A 24,764-nucleotide genomic window follows, 5' to 3' on the forward strand; every position below is an offset into this window, starting at 1 on the left:
CTGGGCTGTTTTTCAGTCTATCTGGTCCAGTTCCATGATGCATCCTGGACCTTCCGCTTTGGAGCAGCTGTTAATGCAGCAGAAGCAGAAACAGCAGCGGGGACAAGGCACCATGAACCCTCCACACTGAGGCCAGAGTGGCAACCCTGGGAATGAAGGCTCCATAAACCATGGCATGTTGGGTTTGCAGGACTGACCCACACAGTCCCCTGCAGGTGGCAGCCCTCTTTTCTGTGTCTCGCTGTTGAGAGGGTGTAAGTATTCCACCAGCCCGCTGAGTGTGCACGAAATGTCCGCAGTGCAACAAAAAGAAAAAACCATCAGGAACTCTCCGTCCCCCCGGGGCCTTCCGGAGGGAGAGAGGAACTGCTGTTTGTCTCACTCAGCTACCTGGTATCACCGCCTCTCACCTTCTCCATCGTGCATGTCCCCAGCCACGTGGGAAGTGAAAGCTGAGAAGGGAAGGCAGATGGGAGAAGCCAATGGGAACTTCTCAGTCCTTTTTTTTTTCCTCTTTGGGGAATAAAATAGGAATCCATTAATGATTGCTTTGCTGACTGAGAATGTAGTTGAAATTACTCCTGAACATCTTTTATTATTGTTATTACTCTCAGTAGTAAGATATCACACTGAATTCTTCCATACACAGATGTGCTTCTTCTAGTCAGTGTGTAGCAAGGAAAAACCCGTGCACTGCTCCTGTGAGAGGTCGGTGGTGACAGGATGGGGAAACCGACCTCTTCAGCCCATGGAAACGGTCCATAAGGGAGAGGACGCGGCCTCCACTTTGACTCAGAAGGTTCTGGTGGGCCCTCCTCTGGCCTGGAGACTCCAGCCGGAAATGCCCTTCACTCTGTAGGTGCTTGAGCCCCAGTTGAGGATGCCGCGTGGCTGGTGGTGCTGGGCTGGACTAGCCAAGAACTGCCGTCGGGCTCTAAAGGAACGCTTGTGACTGCTGTCCATCTTACGGTAGTGTCGCAGGAGTCCCACAGCAGGCAGGCTAGTCCATTCATGGCCTGACACAGTTTAATAGGTAGAAGCTTTCAGTGTGGTTACTTTTTGTTTGGTTGGTTTTTGTGCACCCATCCTACTTACCACCCACCTCCTCCTGTCCCTACCTCCACCCCCTTTCCACCCTGTGCTGTGTGCTGTAATTGTTTTTATTCCTAATGTGTACAACATCTCGCCAAGAAGCAACAGCATGGGGGCCAGCAGTTGGGGCCCAAAAGACCGTCTGAAGAGGAAGGAAGTGGCGGCGTGCGCACGGCCCGCCGAGCGGCCAGGCCCTTGCCCGGCTGTGGTCTCCCAGCCTCCACTTCCAGAGTGAAATTCAAGGCGACACAGACACGTGTGCATCAGGCACAGAAGGAAAACACAACGGAGTCCATTCTGGAAAAGGCGGAAGAAAGGAAAAGAAACTTTTTATCTGATATTTATTAGAAGGAAAGAGGACTGAAGATTTTTCTTGTGTAGAAACAGGACAGCATTTCTGATAGTCATTTCCTGGAAAAGTAATATTTTAAGGGGAAATTATGGAAACAATCTAAATGTCCAATTGCTGTGCTAGTGGTAGGGTTTGTTTTCTGGGAGGGCTCTCCTTCGCGTGCGCGTGTGTGTGTGAGTGTTTGTGTGTGTGCACACTGGCCCATCTGCTCCCTGGAGGGGAAGGGTGGTGCGTGTGAGTGTATGGAGCTAGCGTGGGACTCAAGAGCTGCAAAACAGCTACAGAGCGAAGCACACCCAGGAGCCCCAGTCGTCACTGGAGTCTGGGCAGCCCCAGCAATGAAAAGGGGTGAGAGATTCATGCTCATTGCTCTTCCGAGAGAGTGGTTGGAGTCCCGAATGCTTACATTATTGCTCTTTTAGTTTGACATGGTGTTTGGGGTTTTTTGTTTTTGTTGTTTCTTTTTTTTTGAAAGGTCTGAAAGGGTGAAGTCCCCCACCCAATGGCAATATGAAACCCTTTGTGCTTCTCACCAGCCCCTCCTCCGTGACCACCGTCCTCCCGTCCCCTCCCTCCCGAGCCTCCGTCCCTGCTGCCTTTACCCACTTTGTGTGTTTGAGCTCTGCATTCAGGCAGCTGCAACATTCCAGTGTTTGAACTGTCACCGACTCTTGCACCCTCGACATGCCCACCAGGTTCGCCGTCTCTCGCTCCCGCAGTGCCCACGTCCTGTCTGCAGCCCCATTTCTGCATGAGAATTTGGTGTTTGGAATGTTTTTTGACTCTTGGGGCGGGGTTCCTCGCCTTATCATCCTCAGTGTGGAGTAATGAGGAGGGAAAGGAGAATCTTCATCAGAAACTGGTTCTGTGTAGCAAACTTTCTTTTGTGTTTCTTTTTGTTTTTGTTTATTTGTTTTGGTCTGTCTGTGCAAGACCTGCAGCTGCTGAAATCAGCTTTGCCTTTAATTAAACCATGTTCTCTCCAACCAGATCTGTGTAGAGATTGTTTCTTTCCTATCCTAAAAGAAAATCCAACTTAACAAATTTAAACTACTCACAAGTCATCTAGGGGAACTAAAGAAGGTCAAAAATTGAATATGCTTCAGGGTTATTTTTGCTTTTAGTAATATTTCAAACTGATGTGCAGGATTACAAAAAGGGATGGGTTCTAATAAAGAATGGCTTATGCAAAGGAGTTAACAACTCAGCATTTTTATCCTTACTGTTACCCTTAATAAGCCAGCTCAGAAACCGTGTATCCTATTGGCCCAGTAAACTCAACTCATTGTGATGAGCAGCAACAGTATTTGGTGTTCTTTGCTGTGGAGTTGTATTTCCCCAAGTTGTGTTCCCCGACTTCCAGCAGTATCCTCCCAGCCTTCGCTGTGTGAGGGAGCCAACACCGCACCTCACCTGTGTGTGTGCGTGCACACCCACCAGCTGCGTTTTCACATTGATGTTGATTCAGTCTACAGTTTGTCTCCTAAGTGTACTTTTCATAAGCACCTACACACTTGAAAAATTATTAGCAGAATATTCCGCAAGAGGAAGGGGAATTAAGGCCAGGCCTTTTGAATTTATGGAAACTCACCCAAGTTAATCCTGAAAAACAAACGTTACCTAGTAGGATAGTACTAACCAACTGGCTTCCTGAGCATGGCCGCTTTTCATCTCAAGTATTAGTGGCATATACTCACTGTTGAACTCTTTAACAGATGTCCTCTATGAGAAGAAATCAAGGGATGTAGTTCCAGTATTTTAATTTTCTGTAAAATTAAAAGCTATATTCCAGGGGAACATAACTCAGTCTAGGTTCTGTTTAAGCAGCGAGACTTTTAATCCCGAAAATGTTAGCTTCGTGTGTGTAGGCGTGCATGCGCACATCTTCTGAATTACCTATTAAGTTACCTCGGTCCCTGGGAATTTGTGATAGTAATGATGTAGGAGTGGGGATTTTTATACTTAGGTCTTGGGCCTGCACTCTGGGTATCATGTTTTTGTAAGTTTTTTATTGAGGCATCACATATGTAGAGAGAAGTGTACCAACAGTTAGTATACAACTCGGTGAGTTTTCACAAACCAAACACATCTGGGTAGCCAGCACTCCGAGCAAGAAACAGATTATCTGCACCCTAGAAGACCCTCCTCTTCTAGACATTTCCGACCACCACCCCTCCCTGTCTTGACGGTAATCATTGTAAGTTCTTACATCATCGTCTAATAGGTTAAGTTTTAACGGAAGAGTAGATGAATTAATGCTTCCAGAGGGGTGTGTCGAATGTATGGCAGAGGCATGTCAAATCTTGTAAATGATAGTACTTCCTTTTCTTCAACGTTGTAGGTTGTGAAACATCCTAGACTCCTCAGGGCGTGCTTTCCAAGTCTGTAGTTGCATGTTGTTCAACAAAAGCTTTGGGGAAAATGCCAACCTTCCCTTTGCACTCCCCTTCCAGCCATTCTTCATTCACTGATAAAAGGAAAAATATACGTTGACTTCTAAAATGAGTATAGGAGAATTCCCTCACCCGAGTAGTCCACATTGAACTTTTGTTGGTTCTTCTTCACCCCCAGTTGTGCTGACAGGGAAAAGTCAGTGTTGGAAAAGTGACTGGTAAGAGTGAACATAGGAGCTATCTCATTATTGGTTTCTGTAGAGAAGTAAAATGCAGAAAAAGTAGAGCCTTCAAAAAATTACCAAAGAAATTGAACAGTGAATCCTTATGTATGAGGTGGTTTTTTTAACATAGAGTTTTAGCTTTGTTGGGAACCTTTGTTTTGATTACAGGACAGGGATATGCCATTGGTTAAATAGATTAATAATGACTGTTCACTAGTGAATGGTCAAAAAATTGCGAGTTGGAGCAATGATGGGTTCAGTCCATGTTTGTAAAATACAAGAATTTTCATAGCCCCTCTTTTGAGACTTTAATAAAGTATGTGCATAGACTTCATAACTCAGTTATAGATAATCAAAAGTGTATCAAAGTGAAGTCACTCAGTCGTGTCCAACTGTTTGTGACCCCATGGACTGTAGCCTACCAGGCTTCTCCCTCCATGGGATTCTCCAGGCAAGAATACTGGAGTGGGTTGCCATTTCCTTCTCCAGGGGATCTTCCCAACTCAGGGATCAAACCTGGGTCTCCTGCACTGCAGGCAGACGCTTTAACCTCTGAGCCACCAATATCCCCATTTTAAATTTTCTGTGGAGTTGAAAGCTACATTCCAGGGGAACGTAACTCAGTCTAGGTTCTGAGAAGACACGAGAGATTAATAGCTTGTTTGGGGTCATTCTGCCAATAAATATCAGACACCTTAGGTAGCTATGACCTATTCTAGAGCCCATCCAACAGACTGTAGAAGCTGTTCAGATCAGAGGCTCATCTTTGGATGTAACATGTCTCCATCAGACATTACAGCAGCACCATGTAGTACTTGGATCCTGTCCCCAGAAACTGTCCATTAGTGTGGAGTGTGGCTGGGCATCCGAGTTCACCCAAGGTAATTCTAATTGCAAACTGTTGTCATGATTCTTCCTTCTATGATACGAGTATCAGCATTTGTTGTGCTGGATCCTGGGAGCTTGTTAGAAATGCCAAATCTCAGGTCCCACCCCAAACCTGATTCAGAATCCATTTTAACAAGTTCCCCAGATGGTTGACATTTAAAATTTGAGAAACTTTTGGAATGAAACTATCTCATAATTGTTGAATACAACTGAACTCAACCTCTTAGCCCTACACAATGTTTATGTTGAATTCTATTTCCCTGTGTGTTATAAAAGTTTCAAAATCTTACATAGATACTTCCTGAATTAAATCAACTTAGACTTCTATACAAATCCCAGTAAAGAGTATACCACCTTCTCTCCATATCTACCCAGAAGACTTTTCAGAGCATTTGTTCATCTTTATCTCATCCCCACCCCTGAAAAAAAAATTTAGCCAGTTGCTTGGTATTGACACTTTAAAAATGGTGTGGGGAGTTAAATCCAACTCTTAAAACAGTTTCCATTCTCCCTTTTAGAATATACACATTGATCATGCACCCTGTTTGTTTTTCATTTCTTATATTGTTGCTACAGTCGTATACTCACTCTTCACCCCCATTAACTTCAAAATTTCACCCTCTCATTTCTTAATTTTCTGTTATAATTGATAATGGTGTTCTGTTTTCACTGTTTTGCATTGCTAATGTACAAGATTTCAGCCATGTGAGTGAAACTTTTGCTCTGACTCTTGTTACCAGGTAAAGAAAAAGAGTGTCAAACCATGAGTTATTAATAGAATGCTGCTTCTCAGTATGGTCAGTAGACCAGCATCACCTGGAATCTTGTTAAAAATGCAAATTAGTGGGCCCCACCCCAGACCTGAATCAGAATCTTTGGAGCTGGGTCAGAGGAATTTAACAAATTACAAAAGATGCATGAGCATACTTAAGTTTGAGAAGCAGTAAGTTAGAACCCTCACTTACTTTAATTTTTACTGTGTTTGATTTCTAACAACCTGGGAAGTCACCAGAGAGAGCAATTCTGAATCGTTTTTTTAAGGCAAAATATATGCTCTTTTTCCTTCATCTTCAAAAAGTACATCAATTTAAAGACCTATAGTTTGCAAAACATCAGTATGACATGGCTCAGTGCAAACACAAAGTGGTTGAAGCCCCCTTCCAATTCATTAACTCCGGTGTGAGAACCCATGGCTTTAATCTGTGACCGAAGTCTGCCATTGGTTGCTTCCCTCCCCAGGAGAGCAACAGATGGAGAGGTGAACACTCAGTTTTGCTCCCTCCCACTAAGAACTGGGAAGGAAATTGAAACCATTGGCTAAAGTTTGTAGCTGACTGATGTTTTCTTCTCTCTGTCCTTGTATTTATTGCTGCTAACATGTACGTTAGTTTCTATATTCTGGGAGTAGCACTTACCCGTTGATATCACCAGGATTACGTCCCCTTCCAGGAACTCCAGGTCTTCTGGCTGGGTAGCCTCGTAACTGAAGAGAGCGACCACTTTGCTCCCTTCCTTAAGCTCAGGTTCTGTTGTCTGGTTATTAGCACCAGGTTTTTTGCTTTCTTCGGGTTCTTCTGGAAAGCCCTGGTCACCCTGAAATAGTAAAGGTACTATTAGTTTTCCTAACTTCCTGCCATGAACATTGAACATCACTGAAGGAATCAATCAGCAAAATGTCAATGTAGCACCTGGGATATAAACTCAAAGCCAAGTTTGTGATCAGTGCCTAGCATAGACCTGGTGTGTGCTTTATGAACACTGTATGGTTGGGTAAGTGAAACCAAAAGGTCTACAGGACCGTAGATCCTCTTAAAATGCTAGTGAAACCTTATGTTAATCCTGAAAAAGGTAGAATAGGTACAACTGTTAATTTTTCTCGGATGGAGAAACAGGTTGAATCACAGGTAAGGGACAGAACCCAAAGTCAAACCTAACTCCCAAATCCAACACCCTTTCCCCAGCACCCATAACACTGAGCACCTTGTTATAGAAAGGCAAATTTGTCTGCACCATCCCAAATCTGTTAATCAAGAACTCCCTCTGGAAGTTAACAATCATTAACAAAAACAACAAAAAATAATTTAAAACATCAAAATCAACCTTTGCAGTGAAGTAATGCTGAAGCTGAAGCTCCAATACTTGGGCCACCTGATACGAAGAGCTGACTCATTGGGAAAGACCCTGATACTGGGAAAGATTGAGGGCAAGAGGAGAAGGGGGCAGCAGAGGATGAAATGGTTAGATAGCATCACCAATTCGATGGACGTGAATCTGAGCAAACTCCAGGAGATGGGGAAGGACAGGGAAGCCTGGCGTGCTGCAGTCCATGGGGTTGTACAGTCAAACACGACTGAACAACAAATTCACATTTAGAGCTGAACTAATAGGAATCCTTTCAAGACAGAACTGAAGGGGTTAGTCCAAACACAGATCATTGGAAAACCTAAAGTGACCTTTCAAACTTTCAAGGGACACCTTGCATGGACACTCACTCACTCCTAGGGTCCTGGGTCTTTCAGCCAGAAGCACCCGAAGTCTCAGCTCCAGTGGCTCCACTTCCTGAGACAATTTTCTGAACCCTGACCACTAGGTTTACTTTGTGGGGTTTACTACAGGGCCTGTCTCCAGATCCATCCTCCTTAGTTCTTCCCCTCCCATTTCCACCCCCCGCCCCCACCCCTGATCAAACGTTTATTTTTGGTTTGAGGGCAAAGGAGACCCTTCCCTAACTGAGCAGTAACCCCTACCCAGCTGTGGGGATGAGGGTTTGGAGGAAGGACTTGCTGGGCCCGCGGCCTACATGTCTGGAATAGCTTTCCTGCTGTGGGCATTTGTATGGTCTCAAAAGTCCATTTGTGGCTGAAAACTAGTAGTTGACCAAGGATTCCCTTAGGAGCTATTTAGTTTTATACCCCCTAGGCAGATAAAACTGCAGATGCCACAGCTGACAAAGGCTAAAGCAGGAAACAGGTGAGAAGAGGAAGAACCGAAGTGTCAGTGGGACCCCACTTGGCAGCTTTGGGCAGTGGGAACTGCAGATTCATGGTCTCTGTGTCAGGAGTCCCCAGCCTCCCAATTGTGGGTCGGGAGCTCCTTACTCAGAGGAAGCCCACCAGCCAGCCTAGCTGATTTCCCTGCCTTGCTCATGTGCCCCTTAAATTACCAATAGAGAGCAAGACCTCACTGTCTTCTTGCCTGCTCACAGTATCAACCCAGCACAGTGGTGTCCAAGACTACCCCCATCTGGCCCTGTGTCTTTCCAACATCTTTCCCACCACTGTCCCTGTCCAACAGCACTGAGCCCCCCTTTCCCACTGGGCTGATTCTTGTGGTCGTCCCTCTGGTTCTTTCCATCTATATAATACATTCACCCTAACCTCCTCCACCTTGCTAATTACTATGCACCATTTTCAGACTAAGCTTCAAGACAATTTCAGCATCATTTTCTCTAGGAAGACTTGTCCCACTTCCCTCCAGCATTTTTGGGTGAGAAACCCTCCCGATGTTACATAAATTCGTACAAAACAGAGTAAAGCATTTGTGCGTCTCCATCAGTTTACTGCACATACGCTTTGTAGTCATCTGCTTGCCCTTCCCCTTATGAAAAAGGGCCTGTGTCCTATTAGTTTTTATATCTCCAGTACCTATCTAGAGAGCAGTAAGTGCCCAGCAAATGTTTGTTGAAGAATTAATGTCACTAGACAAACGCTGGAAACAACCCAAATGTGCACCAACAGCTGAATGAATAAGCCAGTTGTGGTATCCATACAATGGAATACCATTTAGCATTCAAAAGAAATGGACTATGAAGACACAAAATATATATACTGTACAATCCACTTATTTGAAATGACATAAAAGACCAAAAACTTTGTTGACAGAAAGCAGATGGATGATTTTCAAGGACCATTGTTGGGAGAGAAAATTAACATCTACAGCAAAAAGAAATGGCAACCTTTCCTTGGGAGACTAAGGGACAAAGCCGAAGAGTACTAACGTGTAGCTGCTACTTCTAGCCTCGAACTTTGCTCCTGACTCCCTTCATTCTCACTGGAGAGTCAGTTAACTCTTCTAGACCCCAGGGCCTATGGATAACCTGCCCTTTTACTGTCAGTACATCGACGTGTTCAAGAGCAGCAGTCCCCAACCTTTTTTGGCACCAGGAACCGGTTTCATGGATGACAGTTTTAACACAGACCTGGGGTTAGCGGGGTTGGGATGCTTTCGGGATGATCATTGTAAGGAGTGCACAATCTAGTTCCTTCACATGCACAGTTTACAGTAGGGTTTGAGCTCCTATGAGAATCTAATGCCACTGCTTATCTGATAGGAGGAGCGCTCAGGTGGGCTTCCCTGATAGCTCAGTTGGTAAAGAATCTGCCTGTAATGCAGGAGACTGTGGTTCGATTCCTGGGTCGGGAAGATCCACTGGAGAAGGGATAGGCTACCCACTCTAATATTCTTGGGCTTCCCTTGGTGGCTCAGCTGGTAAAGAATCTGCCCCCTGTGGGAGACCTGGGTTCGATCCCTGAGTTGGGAAGATCCCCTGGAGAATATCCCACTCCAGTATTCTGGCCTGGAGAATTCCATGGACTATAGAGTCCATGGGGTCACAAAGAGTTACATGACTGAGCGACTTTCACTGTCAATTTCAGAGCTCAGGTAGTCATGCAAGTGATGGGGAACACCTATAAACATAGATGAAGCTTCCCCTGCTAACGGGCCGCTCACCTCCTGCCGTGCAGCCTGACTCCTAACGGGATGGGAGCCCTGTTCAAGAGTACAGGCAGGCTCTGAGTAATGTTGGCCAGGGGAGCCTCACTTTGCCTTGTCACCCACGTTATAAAACAGGATAACAACACGTACCTCAGAGTTACGGGGTTTTAAGAATTCATACACAGAGTGCGCTTAGCACAGTGTCTGGCACACAGGATCTTCTCAGTAGATGTTTGCTGTTAGTAGAAGGTTGTTACGCAAGTCATCTTCATGAAATAAATGCTCGCTAATTTTTTTTTCACTCCCAAATGTCCTTCCCCATGGAAACTTAAGGTGAAGAATGGCTGTGAACTCGGCCTCACGCTGCGACTCCATTCTAACCTTGCTTGATCGAGCCTAAACCTTAGGTGTGGCAGCAGATGGAAGGGCCCTGAAGCGTTCTGTGGGCTCCTGGGCCTGCTCTGCTCTTGTGGGAAAACCTCTCCCAGCTGCACCCCGGGTGAGGATGCCAGAGCTGCAGCTTGTTACCTGCCATGTTCCCAACACTACACCTGGGCTAGGCACCCAGCAGGCACTGGGGTGAATGCTATGTGGTGGAGGAAGTGGCCTGTTGGAAATCCAGCCTTCCGTGCCCCTGGGCACTCACCACGGTGTTCTCACACCACAGCGTCAGGCAGTAGTTTTTCACTTGGTCCCAGGCATCCTTCATGCTGAGTTCTGAAAGGGGCGCCAGCTCATTGCTGTCCCGAGGACGGTAGCTGGGTAGAGGTAATGAGGGAGAAGCAAGTCAGACAGCAGCAGGGCAGGCCCATCCTTGGCCAGCAGTGGGCGCCCGGCTGTACCCTCACGTCTCCCTGTGTGCCGCTCACCTCAGCTTCGTGTGTTCCGGCAGGAGATCCAGCTTCTTAGCCACCATGTCCCGGACCTGGCTGTAGGGGAGCCTGAACTGAGTCTCCATGACCACCGTGTACTTGTAATGCACCTTGAGTGTGTAGGACGCGGGGACACTGAGCTTGACTTCCTGCCAGGAGAGCCAGCAAAGGGAATCTGTGAGTGCCTGAGGCGTCCTCCGAGCAACATGCTGCATCCCAGGGAGTAAGGACCCCATGGCGGAGAAAGGCCCAGAAGTGCCTGGTTTCACACTAACATGAGAGGGCCTTCAGAGCCCTGTCCTCCAGCTCAACTCACACTTGCATAAAAATTCCTATGGGTGGTACCTGGCCCACCAGCCATGGGCCAGCAGGCAGTGTGTGCATGGAAGAGGGAGAGATTGTCAAATGGGAGGGGGGGTGTCCCTGGTCCCTGTATGTATGGTAACAACTGGTATACCCCGTCCTTTGGGGCTCTTTCTACAATCCAAGGAGACCACCCGTAGAAATGGTTAGGTGGGCAACCTAAGCTCTTCCTCTCTGTACCCCTTGAGATAGTACAGGAAAAAAAAAAATTACCTTGGGCTCTTCTTTTCCTCTCTGACCTAAATGGAGAAGGTGAGAGTAAAATAAAGGAAGATATTGAATGAACACTCTTGGCTAGCCCCTGCCATACACAAGATGAAACCACTTAGAACCAGGCACCCAACCTCATATGCTTTAACCTGTGGGGTGATTATTAACCTTAATAAACTGTGGGGGAAATCATTGGGTAGCTGTGAAGGGCAAAGCCATGAACACACAAATGAACCCAGTCTCTGCTTCTAGGGAGCATATAGGTAATTACCAAAGGACCGTCACATCCTCACCAGCCCATGGGGTTAGGGAGGGATCCCAAAGGACAGCTAACCGTAGTGCTGCTGGGGTAGTGGTATGCAAGATTCCCAAAGGTCAGTTAAAGCAGTGGGCTCCACCAAAACAGAATCAGGGAGTATGAGATCAGCCAGGGGCCACAGGAAAAAATAACCACTTATTTTTAATTTGTCCTTTATCTTTTGTATGTTTTCTAATGTTTAAAATATATTAATGTAGCAGTACATATATAATTTCTGGGGTTTCCCTGGTGGTTCAGATGGTGAAGAATTTGCCTGCAATTCAGGAGATCTGGGTTCAGTTCCATGGTTGGGATTGGTTGGGAAGATCTCATCTTCCCAACCCAAAAAGTGAATGGCTACCCACTCCAGTATTCTTGCCTGGAGAATCCCATGAACAGAGGAGCCTGGTGGGCTACAGTCCATGGGATTGCAAAGAGTCAAACATGACTGTGACTAAACACATATAATTTATATAAGAAAAGTATGTATAGTGATATTCACCATGGAAACAGCAGTGCCTGCTTGAAAAAGACCACTGATCTCAAACCCAGCTGATCATTAGAATCTCTTTGGATTTTTTTTCCTAGAAAAACAGGTTTCTAAGCCTGATTCCAGTCCTAAAAAATCAGAATCAAAAGCCTTTGATTCTACATTCTTAAAATCTTCCTAGGTTAATATGTGATCCTTGATGGGCCCCTAGAAAATATAAATTAAAGAAAGCTATTGGGATGGGGAATACATGTAAATCCATGGCTGATTCATGTCAATCTATGACAAAAACCACTACAATATTGTGAAGTAGTTAGCCTCCAACTAATAAAAATAAATGAAAAAAAAAAGCTGTCAAGGACAGTGGGGGATAATAGGAGAAATTTGAATATGAAATATATAATCTATATTATATAATAACATATACTATATTAACACTATCCTAGATATAACAATTATATTGTGCTTATGCAGAAGAGCATCCTTGTTCTTAGGAGACAGATGCTGAAGTATAGGGTGAAGTGTCATGAGTCTGTAATTTAGTTTCAAATGGTTCAGCAACTAGAAAAAATATTATATTAACAAGAGGAGCAGCCCAAGTACATGATGCAAAATGTTAATAATTACTGAATTTAAGTGAAAGATATTCTTACGTTCATATTGTACCATACTTTCAACCTTTCTGTAGGTTTAATATTTTCAAAGTAAAAATAGGGGTGGGGAGCATCCCGAGTGATTCTGTTGATCAGGTGGGCATGACAGTCATTGATCTAGGATCTGGACAGATCACCTAGTCAATGCATCTCTACCAAGCACTTACTCAGGATCTGCTTAACCCACGTTAGTAACCAAAAGTCCATGACTTCCCAGGGCAGCCACCTCCACGTATCAGGAGAGTATCCCTCTCATGTCTGCACCTTGGTTCTTGGTCCATCCTCCGGGGCTCTGCAGAGTTTCTTTTCTAGATAGAGCTCCTCAGTCACTTGAGAAGAACCACTCCACCCCGCTCTGAGGTCAACAGGTATAATTACTTGAACCTCTCCTCCTGGGATAAGGTCCCACTACCTAATGACTGAGTTGGGATGCTCACAGCCCACCAGAAAGCAGCTGCCTTTACCCAAGCTCCATGCATGTTCTGGAGCAGGCAGGGAGGAAGGATTTCTGTTTTCCTGTGTTTTGGGTGGGTGAGTGACACAGGAGCAGGGGTGGCGCTCTGGGGCCTTGTAATCATAAGCTGGGAGTACAACAAACCAGATTCTGTCAGGCTGAGAGAGCAACCCTTGGTGGGGAGGCAGCCTGGAGCACTTCTGCACCCAATCCCGGGATGGTCCTCCAGAGACACTAACCTGGTGACAACTGGGGTCTTCCAGGAGCACTGGAACTCGGAGGAGCTGGGATATCAGACTCCGGGGAGGTTTCTTCCTGGAGGGGACAGGGAGAGAGGGTGAGAACCTTCATGCAGACACAGTTCTTAGGCAGGGGTAGGAATGGGGGAGACCCTGCAGACCACCGTGGAAGGGGGCCAGATGCAAACAACTTCCTAAAAGTTGGAGTGGTGATGACATTTAGTGGAGACTAAGGGCTGGGAATGATTGAAGGCGGGAGGAGAAGGGGACGACAGAGGATGAGATGGTTGGATGGCATCACCAACTCAATGGACATGAGTTTGAGTAAACTCCAGGAGTTCATGATGGACAGGGAAGCCTGGCATACTACAGTCCATGAGGTTGCAAAGAGTCAGACACAACTGAGCAACTGAACTAAATTGAAGGGAAGTGTTGGTTCAGTGGGAGACAGAGTGGGCCTGGTGAAAACAATCACAGTAGAAATAATGAGAAAATAAGAATCCTAACCCCCCAGCCACAAGGCCCTTGCTGCCTAATCACCTCAATTGCCACACTGGAAACCCACTGGAGGCAGGGTAGGACCCTTGTCTTAGCTCAGCCTCTCACTCTACACCTTGCCCCTTCAAAGGAAACATGCCACTTCTCATCTACATGGCATTTAGAACTTTTCCAGTCATCTAGACATCGTGACTCTGATCAGGGAAGGCCAACCCCACAGAGAATAACTGGTTGCACAGTCTAGAGAGAGACAGGATCTGTTGCCATCAGGCATCTGCACAGATCCAACAAAGACCACTCCCCAGGCCTGGCAGAAGGGCAGGTCATCAAGACAGGGTGGTGGGGGTGGCAGCAGCATCGGAAGCAGTGGCTGGCAAGGTCCGCTCTGACTCAGTGCTCTAAAGCAGATTTCCTATGGTGAGTGGATTTCACCAGCCGGCACGTTGACTATTCTTCCGGGTGAAGAAGATCTCCTGGGAAGACCTAAGTTGTCACCTGCTGTAGCTGTGGTCAAGTCACCCCTGACCAGGAGGAATCACAGAGCTGGGGACCCAGTAGGACCTGCTGATGCCTCCACTCAGCACATCTGGGATTTTTCTTTCATCCCTAGGTTCAGCTCTGGGCGGCTGGTACCAACTCAAGGTGGGCTCAGGACTAGTGAGTCCCCAGTGCCTCTTCCTCTCTGCTCTTCTCCCCTCCATGGTCTGTCGGTGGCGGGGTTCAGGGGTGGGAAGGGAACAGGTCAGCCCTTGGCGCTCCGTTACCTGAGGCTGCTGCTGAGGATGGATCCGCAACTCAACTGGTTCGAGGTAGTTGCAGGGAACGAGCCCCTTCTGCAGTGCAGCATCGCGGAGCCAGAAAGGGGGAAGCAAAGATGCACTTGTCAGTAGCCACAGTGCAGGACACCCAGAGATGTGGGGAGGGGTGGGGGGACAGGAGAAAGAGGGGGCAGCTGGCCTGCATGTAAGGCAGCAGATGCTGCTCCTCAAAAAGCTCTGCCATGTGCTGCCAGGATCCTGTGCCCATAAGCCCACCGCCCCATCCTCTGAATACCTGCCCGTTGAACATGACCGTAGCCCAGTTATCATTGCCCTTCTTCAAGACAAAGACGATGTTCCCTGGCATGACCTGTAGCTCCTCTGGTGTCTCAGGCACAAACCCAAACAACACACGGTGGGCTTCCCCTTCCAGGGCCCTGCGGGATGGGGGTGGGGAGAAGAGGAGGGGTAGACACAAGATTCGAGATCCCATCCACCATCTAGCCTGGACCACATCTGCTCCCATGATGCTGTGGATCAGCAACTGTGGATCCGGAGCCAGGAGCCTCACTCCCACCTCTAACTGCCCAGGTGACCCTGAGCAGGGAGTTGCCCATCTGAGGGCCCAAGAGGACTCTGCATGTGAACATGCTGCGTAACCACACATGCAGTGGGGCAAGAGTAAAACAAAACATAACGCAACACTTGACGATGCCTTGCAACCCCCATCCTCCCTTCCCTTCTGAAGAGGAAGGATCCCAGCTGTGCTTGGCCAGTGGCCGAGTCTGGGCGGGGCCCAATCAGATGCCAGGGTGCAAAGTAGAAAGTGGGTGAGAACCCGCTGGGTGAGGAGATGAGTGGGGGACGGGGGAGGAGAAATCCTCTAGAACAGCAGTCCCCAACCTTTTTGGTACCAGGGATGGGTTTCATGGAAGACAGTTTATCCATGGACCAGGGTGGGGGGATGGTTTAGACATGACTGCATTTCTTGTGCACTGTGTTTCTATTTGGTGGCAATTTCAGGATATTCCGCCTTGACTTTAGGGTTAGGGTTCCAGCTCCTATGAGAACCTAATGCCGCTGCTCACCTCGCAGGAGGCAGAGCTCAGGTGGTAATTTGAGTGATGAGGAGCAGCTGTAAACGCAGATGAAGCTTTGCTCACTCCCTGCCACTTGCCTCCTACAGTGCGGCCCAGTTCCTTAGCAGGCCACAGACTGGTACCAGTCCATGACCCAGGGGTTGGGTACCCCTGCCCTAGAGCCAGCTGGGGCTGTCCACGGGGGAGGGACAGAGAGTAGGAGAGATGGGCCGGGAGGCAGTGGGGGGATGTGAGGCTGCCTTACTCTGCATTATGTAATGTCGTTTCCCCTTTACTGTTTCCTCAAGGCCTGCTCCGCTCTGGGGCGTCCCATCTGAGCCACTTCAGAATGTGTGACTGCAGCCGGCTGGCCTCTCCAGGCTGCTTCCCTCTCCCTCCCACTCTGCTACCTTCCCTTCGGCCCCTCCTTTTGTCTCCAGACCCTGCATTCATCTCTGTAGGGGAGATGGCCTCCCCCAGCACATGGGGAGCTTAGGGGTGAGTTCATAGGCCTCTTCCTTTTTTCTAGTTGCTTTGGCACTCTCTGCACTCCTTGTTACAACCTTCCCTAGTTGGGAGGGGGAAGCTGGGCTTGCTTCTTCACTTAGAGATAACTCTGAAGAAAGCTGTAGGTTTTGTCACCCGCGGCTTCTCCTCTTACAGAAGAATGACTTCTTTTTCTCGAGTCCTTCCTCTTCCTTCTTCAGAAAACATGTGCCAACAGGGAGTGAAAAACGCGCCCACACAGGAAAGGACACGCCGTTCCGGCCTCCCACTCTGCTCTCCCAGCTCCAGGGAGCCTGGCCTCTCAGGGGGCTCCTCCTGAGAGGAGGGCACCCTCTTCTCCTCTACCCTGAGGTCTGTGTGCAGCCCTCAGAGGGTGGCGTTCCACAGACACTGCGGTCCTTCAGCGACAACCTCTCGCTCTCTGGGTGCACGCTGGCGTGGGGATACAGGGCCACCCCGCAGCTGTAGCCAGGTCACCGTCAGCCTCACCGTGTTGGAAGCTCCATTCCCACCATCATTCCACTCTAGCCTTGAAAACAGGAGGAGCCTGATGTGCCAGGCTAAATTCCTCACAATTTGGACCCTGACCCCAGCTTCACCTTCTTCACCCCTTTGTTGCCCTCAGTTCAGGCTTGGGAGTTTGGATATTCTGCATTTTGGTCTAACTCTAACTTACCTGAAGATCTCTGGGGTTTTTGGCCTGGGTGGAGGCTCAGCTGCCTATCAGACATTCAGGAGAAATAAAGGAAGCCAGGATCACAAGGGAAGAAGGGGAGAGAGAACAGACGGTTAATAGTAATTTAAGCCTCCTTCCAGACCAGAACATTGAAGACTGCATTTCTGGCTCAATTAGAACACTCTCGAGGGAGAAGGCAATCGTGTACCCTGACTAAACACTGGAAAAAGAACACCTCCCACCAGCTCCCTGGGCCCAGATTTCACCAGCACAGCAATGCATCTTGAGCCAGACTTGGTTTCTGGAGTTTTAGCTGTCACAGAGCAACATGGCATCATGAGGGTGCTTCTGCCCTTGAACTCCATCCCCCTCCTAGGACAGTTTCTCACAGCACTGCTCTATAATTAACATCTGCTCTATCACATGACATCCGTGGGTAGTTAAAAACCAACTCAGGGGGCTTCCCTGGCATTCCAGTGGCTTTCTGTGCTTCCAGTGCAGGGGGCGAGGGTTTGATCCCTGGTCAGGGAACTAGATCCCACATGCCATGTGGCCAAAAAAAACCTCCATGCCTGTGATGATAGTTACACAACTGTAAATATACCCAAACTCATTCAGTTGTGCAAGTGAAGTAAGTGAATTGTATGATATGTAAATTATAACTTAATAAAAGTTTTTAAAAATGAAAATCAACTCAAGGTCCGCTGGTCAGGTAAGAATCTCCTTTTGAAGTGTGATCCCTGTTCTACCCTGAGAACTGTGGAGCCCAGTTATCTGGGCTTTTTCCCCTCTGGGAGTCCCCTGGGTGCCCCAAAGCCCAAGGGAGTCCTGCAAGGCTTTCTTCAACTCTGGTGAAGAGACAGTTCAAAGAATCTCGCCTCTCTTGCTCTCCTCCTCTGTTCCTCTTAGCCTCCTGTTCCCCAGCCTTGGTGGCCTTCTGGGCCAGTGGTCAACTCTCTGACCCTGGGAGGCTGTCAGCGCGGCCCTCAGAGTGGCCAGGTGTGTGCACCCTGGACCATGGGACCACCACACTCAGAAGCTCCTTGCTGTGCTCGCGTGGACCGACGCCCCTGCCCGTAACGGTTCTGTTGCCACAGAGCTGGAACTGTCCTCAGCCAGCACTACCCGCTTCCCTTCACACGGAAGCACCACCTTCACATTCCAGACCCACTGGCATCTAATCTATCTGGAACCGTCTGTGAGCCCAGCTTGGGGGGAAAGATGGCTCGCCCTGGGGACCCCCGCCCATGTTCCCGAGGGAATCGCTGCATGCGGCCGATGGGTGCAGCCAGAAGAGCTCCCCCCACTGTGTCCTGTGTCTGAGAAGGGACAAGAAGCAAAAGCCTTCCACGGCTGTTGTTTCAGTTTTCTGAGCGAATGGTCAAGGCTTCGGGAGAGACGAGGCACGCTGAGCTCTCCTGGAACTTTAGAGAAGTGAAGGCTGGCATTTGAGGGGGAAATGGAGGGCTGGCTCCTGAGGACTTGAGATGACGCCCAAGCATATGATCTTGTTCCCCTTCCAGCTCTGGGATCCCTGACCAAGCATGGCCCGGCAGACACCCTCCGCAGACTGAGAGCTCAGCTTAAGGAGCCCTGAAAACGAGGCCGCTCAGCACAGACACTCTGCCCGAGTTGGCTCTTTCCCAGACCTGGAGACGCGCGGAGAAGAGCAGGACCACCTCACCTGTGGCTGCAGGGGGGCAAACCCCGAGAAGCTGTCCTGGTCTACCACAGACGCCACGACCTGAAATTGGGACAGGGAGGTGTGAGGGCTGCGCCGGCTCCGTGTGCCCGTCCTTCTTGGGTCTCCCCAGGACCCCTTCCTTCCTCGCGCCCTGGGTCTGTTCTCACAGGGACTTGGTTCCCGAAGTGGACGGTGGCTAAGGATGGGCTTGCCGACCCTCGGGTGAGAAGCTGCCTCCCCAGGGCAGAACCAGAGGCAGGCGCCCCTTCCTCCAGGGTCCCCTCGCCCTCACTCCGCAGGGCTCATGCAAGAGGGGACTCGGGGGACTCCGAGCGGCCTCACTCACCGTGGCCTTGCCTAGGTAATCCTTCTTGACCAGCTGAGCCACTTGCCTCTCATTCGGCCGAAAGAGCCTGCCCACAGGGATCACTACCGGCTCATAGAGCTTCTGTTTCTAAAACACAGAGAACAGAGTCTTTTCCAACCTGTAAAATGGGGGTGACGATCCTGGTCCCTCACTGAGCAGATGCGCGGATCCATTGAGAGAACCTCGCAAGGGCGCTTTTTCTCCACGTGCAGGGCTGGACTTATTGTGTCAGGGAGGACTGTTTGGTTTCACTGTCCCCTTACACCGAGACATCTGCGGGTGCTGTTTGCCCAGCACCCTCTTTTCCGAGAGGGGCTGCCCTCTCCCATTCTGTGTGGCTCGAGCGGGGCTGTCACTCCCGACGTGGGTGGCCCAGGACCCGAGCAAGGCCCACGACAGTGCTCTCTGGGGGCTGCAGCCATGGACAGATATGTACAGACTGACCTAAGCCCCCTTGTTCCTGGTGTTTAAAAATATGATTTAGAACAAGCTTCATCCCTACATGTGCTCAGACTCAACTTCCCATCGTTTGTTCCTATAATCAATGCATTTTTTCTTGAGAGCTGTTGTGTGTCTGGCCTGGAGCCAGGCTGCGAGAACCCAGGGGTGAGCGAGCGGGCACAGCCTCTGCCCTTGGGTGCTGCCCCCACGCCCCCACCAGAGCCCCCTCAGAGGGGCATGAGGAGGGCGTCGCTGTCTCTTCCTCTAGGCCTCAGCTTCTTAGACTTCCACATTCAAGATCCCACAGGGAAACAGACCCCGAGATCAGTGTTACCTGGAGCTCAGAGGAAGGGAAAGCACCACATTTTTGATCCCCAATCGGCATGTCCACAGAAACAAATCCAAACCCAAGCAGACCCTCTCGCCACCTGCTTCGCCAGCACACTCACCCAAACGCTTTCCATGGCTCTGTCAATTTTGGAATGTCTCGGCTCAGACTTCATGCTCACAGCCAATGCTAAATGTTCTTCAGCCTTTTTCCATTCCTCTCTCTTGGCGTACATGAAAGCAATGTTATATAACACCTAGAAAAGCACAGGCCACAGCAGAAAGCTTGAGGCTGCTCCGAATCTAGGGACCAGGCAGGGAAGAGCTCGCACTTTTTGCTCCTGGAATGTTGCCTGGTGACCTTTCTCCCTTCCCCAGCTCTCCTGGAGATATCTACAATACAGTACAATCAGTATTGCTCCTGAGTATATCTAACACAAGGGTGGTGTGAAGAAAACATCATGTAATGCAAAACTCCAGCATCGTGTGCATTCCTTCAACAACCAAGTAGGTCATGGGTGGGCTAGAGCTGTTGTGTGGTTTTGGTATGGACAGCAGTGAAGTGTTCAAGGCCCCTTGCAGAGCTGGGGGTAAAATACATGCTTGTGGCCTCCCAGACCAGCTCCTGCCACTGGTCCTGGGCTCAAAGACTGGACAGATGTGGGATGGAGAGACAGAGGGTTCTAGATGCATCGTCCTGCATCCACAGAACCCATTCTAGAACCTAGGAGTAACAAGATGTAATGTAGTCATATGGGCAGGAGGAAACTCTATGGGCAAGAGTTCACTGAAGCTGGAAAGAGACCCAATACAGACCCAGGGCAACACTTCACCTGGAGTGGAAGGAAATCAAGATGGCAACTAACAGGCAGGGTTTACTTTACTTTTTTTTTTTTTTAAGATTTTTTTTTTTGCACGTGGACAGTTTTTAAAGCCTCTATTGAATTTGTTACAACATTGCTTCTGTTTTAGGTTTTTTTTTGGCTCCAAGACATGTGAGCTCTTAGCTCCTCAACCAGGGATCAAACCAGTGCCCTGTGCATCAGAAGGCAAAGTCTCAACCACTGGATCACCAGGAAAATCCCTAATTTACTTGTTAATGACAGTGTAGCCAATTCTTAGGGCTCCTCGCATCATGTATGGAGGATGACTAAATGGCCAGGAACTGCTGCAGGCTTCTCACAGGTCAAAGTGATAGGAGTCACAACCTGATGCCCTGGGGTGGGGTGTGGGTGGTTCTCCAGGGCTTCAGAGGGGAGGTATAGCCTGTCACCTGAGGCCTGGTCAGAGAAAGGGACTGTTGGCTTTCTAAGTTGTAACGCATGGAGGCAGTGCCGTGGAGGGACCCTAGGGCTATTTTCTACTATATGGCCTCAGTTTCATTATAAAATGATGATAATGCTTCCTGCCTACAGATTTTTGTAAGAAATGAAGAATTCATATAAAGCACTGAGTTTCATTGTTTGGCACGTGGTGGTTGCTTTAGAACTCTTCATTACTACCACCACTGTTATCTGCAGAACTATCTTGGGACTTGCTTGGGAGGCTGAGCACAGAGGCCTTGCCCGCCTTCTCGGGGAGGGTGACAATGCCCATGTGGTTTGGGGGAAGACCACAGGACTGAGTTTGCTGACTGATACCATCTGGGGATTCTTTGTAGTCAGAAAGCTAAACCTATGAAGAACTCGGGGCTCCTGGAAATCAGTGCTGTCTGTTGTCTTTATCATCATCTATTGCTATGATTTACTGACCATCACTATGGTCCAGGCACTTTATCTGCATTATCTCTAAGCCACACAATCACCATACAAAGTAGGGGCCTCACTTCTGTGCTTCCAGAATCCTTCCCTACACTTTTCTCCTCCTAACCCGATCACCTCACATTATACGTGACGATGAACGTTTGGCTGCTGACACCTTGTCTTATGGCCCCTTGGACCTCTCATGCCTGACCCTAGCTGGCATTATGTGTGTGCTCAGTCATGTCCCACTGTTTGTGGCCCCATGGACTATAGCCCGCCAGGTGCTCCTGTCCATGGGATTCTCCAGACAAAAATACTGGAGTGGGTTGCTGTTTCCTCCTCCAGGGGATCTTCCCAACCCGGGAATCTAACTTGCATTTCCTCTGTTGACAGGTGGATTGTTTACCATCACGGAGCCACCTGGGAAGCCCCAGTAGACATGATAAACATATGCAAAAATGAATGATAGCAAATGTGTATAGGGTAAGTACTCAGCCTTTCTTTATAGATGAGGAAGAGCCCAAGGCTCAGAAATGACACTGAATTCACCAAGGTTTATTAGACTAGGAAGTGTTGGGCTGGGATCTCTGATCCCAAAGTCCTTGCTTTAGTACAACCAGCTTTCAAGACAGCACCAATGATTTCACGTCCTGGTACTCCCCCATCTGCATAGTCCCTTCCACATCCAAGGGAGCTGACGTGTGTAGTGAATAGAATATTATGGAAATGAGAGGTTTCCATAATGTGACATTTGAGGTTAAGTTATAAAAGACATCAACACTCTGTATCAATTCCTCTTGGATCATTATCTCCTCTGGGGGAAGTCAGCCACCATATAATGACGGGACTCAGACAGCCTTAGGGAGAGGTTTAAGTGGCGAAGAACTGAGGCCTCCTGCCAAGAAATAACACTAACTCGCCAAGTACCTAAGTCACCTTGGAAGAAGATCCTTCAGCCCTGGTCAGGCTTTCAGATGATGGCGGCCCTACCAACATCTCTACTGCAACCTCCTGAGAGCCTCTGAGCCAGGACCACCTAGCCAAGCTTGGGTTCCTGATGCCAGAAACCGTGAGAGAATCGTTTTAAGTGAAAGTCACTCAATCGTGTCTGACTCTTTGTGACCCCGTGGACAATAGTCCATGGAATTCTCCAGGGCAGAATACTGGAGTGGATAGCCATCCCCTTCTCCAGGGGATCTTTCCAACCCAGGGATAGAACCCAGGTCTCCTGCATTGCAGGTAAATTCTTTACCAGTTGAGCCACCAGGGAAGCCCAGATTGTTCTAAGCCACTCTGTTTTAGAGCAATTTGGTATTCAGCAGTGGAAAACTGGAGAAGGAAATAGCAACCCACTCCAGTATTCTTGCCTGGAGAGTCCCTGGCGGAGTACAGTCTATGGGGTTGCAGAGAGTCGGACAGGAGTGAGCAACTAACACACAGTGGAAAGCTATTACACTTCTCAGTACCACTCTGCCGCCTACACTGTGATTGGCCCCGGGCCTCACCCAGAATAGAAGAGAACTGTTTTTAAGGCAAGTATGGATGTGAAATTGGACCATAAAGAAGGCTGAGCACCGAAGAACTAATGCTTTCAAACTGTGGTGCTAGAAAAGTCTCTTGAGTTTCCCTTGGACAGCAAGGAGATCAAACCAGTCAATCCTAAAGGAAATCAACCCTGAAGATTGATTGGAAGAATTGATGTGTAAGCTGAAACTCCAATACTTTGACACCTGATGCGAAGAGCTGACTCATTGGATCATTGGAAAAGACCCTGATGCTGGGAAAGATTAAGGGCAGGAGGTGAAGGGGGTGACAGAGGATGAGATGGTTGGATGGCATCACCGACTCAATGGACATGAGTTTGAGCAAACTCTAGGAGCTAGTGAAGGACAGGGAAGCCTGGCGCGCTGCAGTCCACAGGGTCATAAAGAGTCAGACATGACTGAGCGACTGAACAACATGGATGGTGGCAGGGCTGGTTTTCCCATAGAGTTAGTTGGCTGGTGCTGAACGATGGGGACAAGGACCAAGCCCAGAAGTGGAGATCTAGACTCCCTTCCTGGGCTCTTTCTGAGCCTCAATGAGCTGTTGCCACCTGCAAACATGCTTGACTGGCCTGATCCTCCCCCATGAACATGCGTGCAGGAAGAAAGGAGACCTTGAGGCCATTTAAAACTTCCTGCTTAGTTCTCAGACACCTACTCTTAAGACCTTCTCTAGCAACAGGTTTTTATGACTCCATGACCGGGAAAAGCCTGAGACTCTTTTTCTGGTATGATTTCTCAGAATTCTGGTGGGAAGGGAGGGGTGGTCTTATAATTAGGGACGTGACCGGAGTGTCGCAGGTGGCAGACGGGGCCCTGAAAAGCCCAGCCTCCCCGGCAGAGAGGCCTGCACAGCCAGTGTTTCCTGCCCCTGAGCTATTTCAACTCCAGCTACAGGGGGAACACTCCTCCCATGGAGTTCTGCTTTGATGCCACTATTCTAGGGTGCTTTCTCCAGAGCTTCTTGGTCCCTCAACACGTTAATTGGCATAAATGATTCTCAATCAGGGGTGATCCTCAATGTCTAGAGATATTTTCGATTGTCACCCTGGGAATGGGTTGCTACAGGCATCTAGTGAGTAGAAGCCAGGGATGTAGCTCAACATCCTCTGAGGCAAAGGCCAGTCCCAAGAACAAAGAATGAACTGGTCCAACGCATCAAAAGGACCACAGTTGAGAGACTGCACTCTGGAAGCTGGCCAAATGCCAGCCCTCCAGAAAGCCTCATTTCCCTAGACAAGGAGAACTGAAGTTGTTATCCTGCGGCGGGGCTGGATGGAGACACGTGTCCCCAGGGGCGCAGGCAGCTGTGGACTCTATTATTAGCCCTGAGTGACCCTGGGAACACTGGGCTTCTTCTCCCTGAGAAACTCAAGCAAGGGGCTTTCTTTCACTGATTCTGCCAACTAAAAATCTACATTTGCAGGGATTTTAGTTTTAAAGTTACTGGTGTATATTAGGGGTTTAGAATGAGAGTGGGGAGGGTTGGCTGGAAAAAGTACATGAACCTGTAAAGTCAAAGCCAGTCACGCATCTCCATCTTGGTGATACAGAACATGTAACCCCTCTGTGAAGACCTTTCCTAACTGTGGGCTCTGAGCTGTTCTTTGACCAGGAGGGTACAGGTTGGTGCTAAATGATCCTTACTCTTTCTTTGGGTGTCAACCAAGTACACAAGGCCACACCATTCATCGTAAAGTGTGTGAACTTGGGAACCAAGCCAGGGTAAAGCAGTTTCTACATGGCGAGTGAAGCTGTGATTTTGGTTTATTTTGTTGTTTTGTTGTTGCCTTTTGATTTGCTTTGGTTTTTGCTGCAAAGGAAGCTTCGCTAGGGCAGAGACCTCTGTGATTTTGGATTTGTTAATATAATGCTGAGAAAACACCCTGTCAACCTG

At 48.5% G+C, this 24,764-nt stretch overlaps 2 protein-coding genes across 9 annotated transcripts in view; one reads left to right on the plus strand and one right to left on the minus strand.

Moving 5' to 3' along the window:
• SMG7 (SMG7 nonsense mediated mRNA decay factor) overlaps positions 1-2,433 on the plus strand; it is a 78,560-nt gene extending 76,127 nt beyond the window's left edge. For all 8 annotated transcript variants that reach the window (XM_061160885.1, XM_061160891.1, XM_061160884.1 and 5 more), the window contains one exon: positions 17-2,433. In XM_061160885.1, the coding sequence (XP_061016868.1) occupies positions 17-130 (114 nt within the window). In that variant the 3' untranslated portion in view covers positions 131-2,433. The remainder of the gene's footprint in view (positions 1-16) is intronic.
• A 1,000-nt stretch (positions 2,434-3,433) lies between these two features.
• Positions 3,434-24,764, minus strand: part of NCF2 (neutrophil cytosolic factor 2) — a 31,535-nt gene continuing 10,204 nt past the window's right edge. Inside the window, exons 4-15 of the mRNA XM_061160893.1 lie at positions 19,704-19,838; positions 18,793-18,900; positions 18,447-18,506; positions 16,763-16,806; positions 14,796-14,937; positions 14,507-14,575; positions 13,245-13,320; positions 11,114-11,139; positions 10,535-10,686; positions 10,312-10,423; positions 6,365-6,542; positions 3,434-3,911 (exon numbers count right to left, since the gene is read on the minus strand). Of these exons, the coding sequence (XP_061016876.1) occupies positions 3,808-3,911; positions 6,365-6,542; positions 10,312-10,423; positions 10,535-10,686; positions 11,114-11,139; positions 13,245-13,320; positions 14,507-14,575; positions 14,796-14,937; positions 16,763-16,806; positions 18,447-18,506; positions 18,793-18,900; positions 19,704-19,838 (1,206 nt within the window). The 3' untranslated portion in view covers positions 3,434-3,807. The remainder of the gene's footprint in view (positions 3,912-6,364; positions 6,543-10,311; positions 10,424-10,534; positions 10,687-11,113; positions 11,140-13,244; positions 13,321-14,506; positions 14,576-14,795; positions 14,938-16,762; positions 16,807-18,446; positions 18,507-18,792; positions 18,901-19,703; positions 19,839-24,764) is intronic.

The sequence above is a fragment of the Dama dama genome, chromosome 14 (genome assembly GCF_033118175.1).
Source record: "Dama dama isolate Ldn47 chromosome 14, ASM3311817v1, whole genome shotgun sequence".
In the NCBI taxonomy this organism is placed as follows: Eukaryota; Metazoa; Chordata; class Mammalia; order Artiodactyla; family Cervidae; genus Dama; species Dama dama.